Source organism: Oncorhynchus nerka, linkage group LG7 (assembly GCF_034236695.1).
Source record: "Oncorhynchus nerka isolate Pitt River linkage group LG7, Oner_Uvic_2.0, whole genome shotgun sequence".
In the NCBI taxonomy this organism is placed as follows: Eukaryota; Metazoa; Chordata; class Actinopteri; order Salmoniformes; family Salmonidae; genus Oncorhynchus; species Oncorhynchus nerka.
In genome coordinates, this window is record NC_088402.1 from 27,506,665 (window position 1) to 27,512,948 (window position 6,284).

General features: G+C 44.0%; 2 protein-coding genes across 2 annotated transcripts; one reads left to right on the top strand and one right to left on the bottom strand.

Moving 5' to 3' along the window:
- Positions 1–2,286: 2,286 nt before the first annotated feature.
- On the bottom strand, positions 2,287–4,352 carry LOC115131400 (NADH dehydrogenase [ubiquinone] iron-sulfur protein 6, mitochondrial-like). Its single transcript, XM_029663105.2, has 4 exons — positions 4,051–4,352; positions 3,548–3,601; positions 2,878–3,000; positions 2,287–2,446 (listed from the first exon to the last, which is right to left on the bottom strand). Exons 1-4 carry the CDS (start codon positions 4,192–4,194, stop codon positions 2,378–2,380), a joined length of 390 nt encoding a protein of 129 aa, XP_029518965.1. The 5' UTR covers positions 4,195–4,352; the 3' UTR covers positions 2,287–2,377.
- A 130-nt stretch (positions 4,353–4,482) lies between these two features.
- On the top strand, positions 4,483–5,434 carry LOC115131401 (large ribosomal subunit protein bL36m-like). Its single transcript, XM_029663106.2, has 2 exons — positions 4,483–4,594; positions 4,939–5,434. The coding sequence occupies exon 2, from the start codon at positions 4,957–4,959 to the stop codon at positions 5,332–5,334; it is 378 nt and encodes a 125-aa protein (XP_029518966.1). The 5' UTR covers positions 4,483–4,594; positions 4,939–4,956; the 3' UTR covers positions 5,335–5,434.
- The last annotated feature ends 850 nt before the right edge of the window (positions 5,435–6,284 follow it).

The following is a 6,284-nucleotide window of genomic DNA, read 5'->3' on the forward strand; positions in this document are numbered from 1 at the left end:
GAGTTAGAGTTTTGACTTACAGTACTAGTCAAAAGTTTGGACACACCTACTTATTCAAGGGTTTTTCTTTATTTTTACTATTCTAATAATAGTGAAGAAATCAAAACTATGAAATAACACATATGGAATCATATAGTAAGCAAAAAAGTGTTAAACAAATCCAAATCTATCTTGGATTTTTGATTCTTCAAAGTAGCCACCCTTTGCCTTGATGACAGCTTTGCACACTCTTGGCATTCTCTCAACCAGCTTCACCTGGAATACTTTTCCAACAGCCTTGAAGGTGTTCCCACATATGCTGAGCACTTGTTGGCTGCTTTTCCTTCCCTCTGAGGTCCAACTCATCCCAAACCATCTCAATTTGGTTGAGGTTGGGTGATTGTGGAGGCCAGGTGATCTGATGCAGCACTCCATCACTCTCCTTCTTGGTCAAATAGCCCTTACACAGCCTGGAGGTGTGTTTTGGGTCATTGTCCTGCTGAAAAATAAATGATAGTCCAACTAAGCGCAAACCAGATGGGATGGCGTATTGCTGCAGAGTGCTGTGGTAGCCATGCTGGTTAAGTGTGCTTTAAAATCTAAATAAATCACTGCGTGTCACAAGCAAAACACCCCCACGCCATCACTCCTCCATGCTTCACGGTGGGAATCACACATGCAGAGATCATCCGTTCACCTACTCTGCGTCTCACAAAGACACGGCAGTTGGAATAAAAAATCTCAAATTTGGACTCATCAGACCAAAGGACAGATTTCCACCGGTCTAATGTCCATTGCTTGTGTTTCTTGGACCAAGCCATTCTCTTGTTCTTATTGGAGTCCTTTAGTAGTGGTTTCTTTGCAGTAATTCGACCATGAGGGCCTGATTCATGCCGTCTCCTCTGATAAAGAGATGTGTCTAACTTGAACTCTGTGAAGCATTTATTTGGACTGCAATCGGAGGCTGGTAACTGGAATGAACTTATCCTCTGCGGCAGAGGTAACTCTGGGTCTTCCTTTCCTGTGGCGGTCCTCATGAGAGCCAGTTTCATCATAGGGCTTGATGTTTTTTTGCAACTGCACTTGAAGAAACTTTCAAAGTTCTTGAAATGTTCTGTATTGACTGACCTTCATGTCTTAAAGTAATGATGGACTGTCGTTCCTCTTTGCTTATTTGAGTTGTTCTTGCCATAACATGGACTTGGTCTTTTACTAAATAGGGCTATCTTCTGTATACCACCCCTAACTTGTTACAACTCAACTGATTGGCTCAAACATATTAAGGAAAGAAATTCCACAAATTAACTTTTAACAAGGCACACATGTTAATGGAAATGCATTACAAGTGATTACCTCATGAAGCTGGTTGAGAGAATGTCAAGTGTGCAAAGCTGTCAAGGCAAAGGGTGGCTACTTTGAAGAATATCAAATATATTTTGATTTGTTTAACACTTTTTTGGTAATATGATTCCATGTGTGTTATTTCATAGTTTTAATATCTTCACGATTATTCTACAATGAACATTGTTAAATTAAAATAAAAACCCTGGAATGAGTAGGTGTGTCCTAACTTTTGACTGGTACTGTAAATCTGCAGCAATACCTGACAGAGCTTGAAGAATTGTGAAAAGAATAAATGGGTATATGTTGCACAATCCAGGTGTGGAAAGGTCTTAGAGACTCACCCAGAAAGACTCACAGCTGTAATCGCTGCCAAAGGTGATTCTAACATGTATTGACTCAGGGGGTTATGTTAGAATTATTCTTCCACTGAGTGTATTTTGTGTAGATCATTGACAAAAAAAAAGGAAATTAAATCAGTTGTCATCCTACTTTATAACACAACAAAATGTGTAAAAAGTCAAGGGGTGAGAGTGAATACTTTGATGGCACCGCGTCTTAAGAAAAATGATTAAGATATCAGTCAAAACTAACCCCATCACAGCTTCTACAGTAACCACAACACCCTGTCTGTCCTGTACCTTGTTGTTTCACTGAATCATTTACTATTGCATGAACACTTTCGACAAGTCAGCCAATGCTGCCCTCTGGCAGTGAGACAGGGAACTGTAAGATCGAAAAGTTACCCGATTTTTCTTTTCTGCAGGGTCCAGAAAAACAATTCATTGCAATCACTTGAGGAATAGATGCAACACATTTTGAACCAAGCCATCTAGAAAGAATATTGTGGCATTTACTAGTCTCTCATGGGAGCCTTGATTTGGGTCTGGGTGCCAAGACTAGGCATTTACCAACTGATGAAGCTTCCATATGCATAGAGCCCACATCATAGGAACTGATACAAACTGAGGAGAAAAGTAGATATAATTTATTAACCAGAATGACAGACTACAGAGAGAGAGAGAGAGAGAGAGAGAGAGAGGACTGAGAAAGCATCTCAATGATGATGGGTCTGCTTGAACTGCAGTCCACAGTAGCCACATGTGCCCACTTTAGTTTCTTTATCCTGAAGACAGAAAACAGACATTAGCACAATGGAACACCACATAAAATAGACCAAATCACCAAGTAGCATGAAGCTGAAAAATAGAAACGACCCGATGTAAAAGCCTGTTGACTTGATTTGTGCAAGTCACCGAGCGCAGCGCGGTGTTAAAGTTCACTTTACTTGAACGCTGAGAGCTGACTCCAAAGCATTGTGGAGCCTGGCGCAGCCGTTCTTTCAGGGATTGTGCCTCCACAATGGCTTGCACGGTGCAATGTAATTCTTGCGCGAGTCATGTAAATTGGACTTGAGCACACATGAGCGCACATTGAACTGAAATTGAATACAGGATCTGTGCTCGTGCTTGTTATGTAGTCACAGCTTATATGAGTTCTGACTTCGACACCAACTAGTGTACATTATAGGGACATGTGCACTACAGACGTCATTACCAGGTTGATGTAGACTTTTGGGTGGCCCAGTGCTCCTCCACCACCGTCACATGACACCACTCTGGCCTCTATGCAACTGACTGGCTCTTCAGCCACCAGCTTGATGGCAAAGTTCTCGTTCACCTTGAAACACACAGCACAAACAGTACCGTCAGTAGCTTACACTCTGTTTTGTAGTCCAAATTCCCTCTCAGTGGAATACTAAATATGCATTGTAAATCTATCAATGGCCACTTTGCCGAGCAATGTAAAGAGGCTCTAGGCCTTACTTGAACAGGTAGTGGTATAAATCATACGACTCAACTTCTACATTTCCCCCCACCTTTATTTAACCAGGTAGGCCAGTTGAGAACAAGTTCTCATTTACAACGGAGACCTGGCCAAGACAAAGCAAAGCAGTGCAACAAAAAACACCAGAGTTACACATAGGATAAACAAACGTACAGTCAATAACACAATAGAAAAATATATATACAGTGTGTGCAAATGGGAGTATGGAGGTAAGGCAATACATAGGCCATTGTAGCAAAGTAATTACAATTTAGCAAATTGACACTGGAGTGATAGATGTGCAGATGATGATGCAAGTAGAAATACTGGTGTGCAAAAAAGTAAATAATATATTGAAGTCACATGGCAACTATGGCCTTTTCAGACAATGTCGTTTTACCTCTTTCTGTCGGCCCACGAACCTGGCCCGCCTGGGATCATTTTCATCATACACCTGAAACAACATGCAGACACTGTAATAGATATGTTCCAGAACAATCATATATAGCTGATCAAATTCTACACATACAATACATGATCACAGTAAGGTTATCATCTCACAACCATCAATAAAATAGTTATGTAAACTCTGACACTCCATCTAGTTAACTAAAGTGTCATCTGCCTTTGCCCTTACTAGCTTTTATCGTGATAGAAGTGCCAATACTTACTGACCGTGAATAAACGCCTAACTACCCCACTAGTGGGTGAGCAGCTATCTAGCTGGTGACCACAATTCAAAGCTGGACCAACTGTCAAATCTTAATTGACAACCCCAACATCTGACACGTTTGCCAAACGTTAGTTAGGGGTGCTAGTAGGTGTCGTTAGCTTGGTAGCTAGCGAGTAACTACATATTTTCGGGGTAAACCCAACACACACAACCTAACGTTTGAGCCTTACTTGTCCGGTGTGGGTAATTTGCTCTCCAGTGGTCGACGCTTGTAAACTGTAGCGCTGTAGAGAAACCGCCGAGGTCTTCAAAGGCGATACAAGCGCCTTAGCATTTCTACTGAAGGACAGAATCCGATGCACAGCGGCAGCCATGTTTACAATGGACTCTATACGCAAGATGAGGGAGCTTCTCCGACCTCCAAAGACGACCGCCTGGTCCTAGTGCTGTGAATTTCATCAAATATTCACGAATCGTTTGCAACCAACAGTAACATAATTGTTGTATTAAGGAATGGATTATTGTAAATACTTTGTAGTTAATCAGTTCTGCAACGCGTTACAGTTTAAATGAAAGCGAGAAAGTGTATTTAGTGGGCACAGATTCTCCCCATTCTCCGCACGCGCTGTGACTTTTCTCAAAGTCATTTACGTCACAGTCAGGAAGCAGCGATATCTCCGTGCGAGAGTAATCCTTCTTCGGCAGTGTTGCTTTGATTAAACGGTGCATTTCTGGAGTTTATTCCCAGCTCTAACCCGTTTTTATAACTGAAAGGTTGGTGCATATTATGTTACATTCATAAATGTATTTTGATCAAGTACTGGTACTGCCTAATTGAGTAGTAGAAAGATGATCTCGTCTGGCCTTCAGAATCCACCATGCTGCATGAATCATGCACTGTATAGCCTGATAGAATCTGCAAAAAATAATCTGCATTGTTTTGATTGCCTCTACTCCTTCAATACCACTAGTAGCTGAAAGAACTGGATGGATTTCCACCATATTGCTTGTTCTGTCAGATCAGTGATAATGAAGGAATGGAAAGAGCAAAGCAACTGAACTATTGAGATACGTCCTAAAAAAAAGTGTGTGTGTGTATTTATGTTCTCTCTCTCCAGGCAGGTGTTGGTGACAGCATGGCTCCACTCCTGTTGAACCACCTCGTCAGCTCCCTAACCCGCCATCTGACCCGGATCACCCTCAGCCAATCCTACCCTATCACCACCACTATCATCTCCCGATGCCTTTCCTCCCTTACATCCTACCCAGTCAGAGTGCTCCTGATGCCAAGTAGACCCATCCAGCCCTTGGCCTTCTCCCCTGGATCTTCTTCCCAGGGCCGGGTCGCCCTCCAGGGCCAGTGTCAGCACCTGGCCTGCCTCCAGCCCGCTGTAGGGATGAAAACCAAGAGTGCTCTGAAACGCCGCTGTAAAGACTGCTTCTTTGTGGTGCGGCGAGGATGTCTGTTTGTGTTCTGTAAGGCTCATCCCAGACACAAGCAAAGGCAGGGATGAGGTGGTGAAGAGGAGCAGGGGTTATGATAATGATTTGTGTATGGCCCTGTGAATTGTTTGTTACTTGTATTGTATTGCCACATTAAAGTGTTTGACTGATTGACAGATGCACCTTTTCCTATCTCTCACCACCACCTCCCTGTCTTCTCTCTCTCACCACCACCTCCCTGTCTTCTCTCTCACCACCACCTCCCTGTCTTCTCTCTCACCACCACCTCCCTGTCTTCTCTCTCTCACCACCACCTCCCTGTCTTCTCTCTCTCACCACCACCTCCCTGTCTCTCTCTCACCACCACCTCCCTGTCTTTTCTCTCACCACCACCTCCCTGCTTCTCTCTCACCACCACCTCCCTGTCTTCTCTCTCTCTCTCTCTCTTTTCTCTCGCCACCACCACCTCCCTGTCTTTTCTCTTTCTCTCTCCCTGTCTTCTCTCTCTCTCTCTCACCACCACCACCTCCCTGTCTTCTCTCTCTCACCACCACCTCCCTGTCTTCTCTCTCTCACCACCACCTCCCTGTCTTCTCTCTCACCACCACCTCCCTGTCTTCTCTCTCACCACCACCTCCCTGTCTTCTCTCTCACCACCACCTCCCTTCTCTCTCTCACCACCACCTTGTCTTCTCTCTCTCACCACCACCTCACTGTATTTTCTCTCTCTCACCACCACCTCACTGTCTTTTCTCTCTCTCTCACTCCTCCTGTCTTCTCTCTCACCACCACCCCTCTTCTCTGTCTTTTTCTCTCTCTCTCTCACCACCACCTCCCTGTCTGTCTTTTCCTCTCTCTCTCTCTCACCACCACCTCCCTGTCTTTTCTCTCTCTCTCTCTCACCACCACCTCCCTGTCTTTTCTCTCTCTCTCTCTCTCACCACCACCTCCCTGTCTTTTCTCTCTCTCTCTCTCACCACCACCTCCCTGTCTTTTCTCTCTCTCTCTCTCACCACCACCT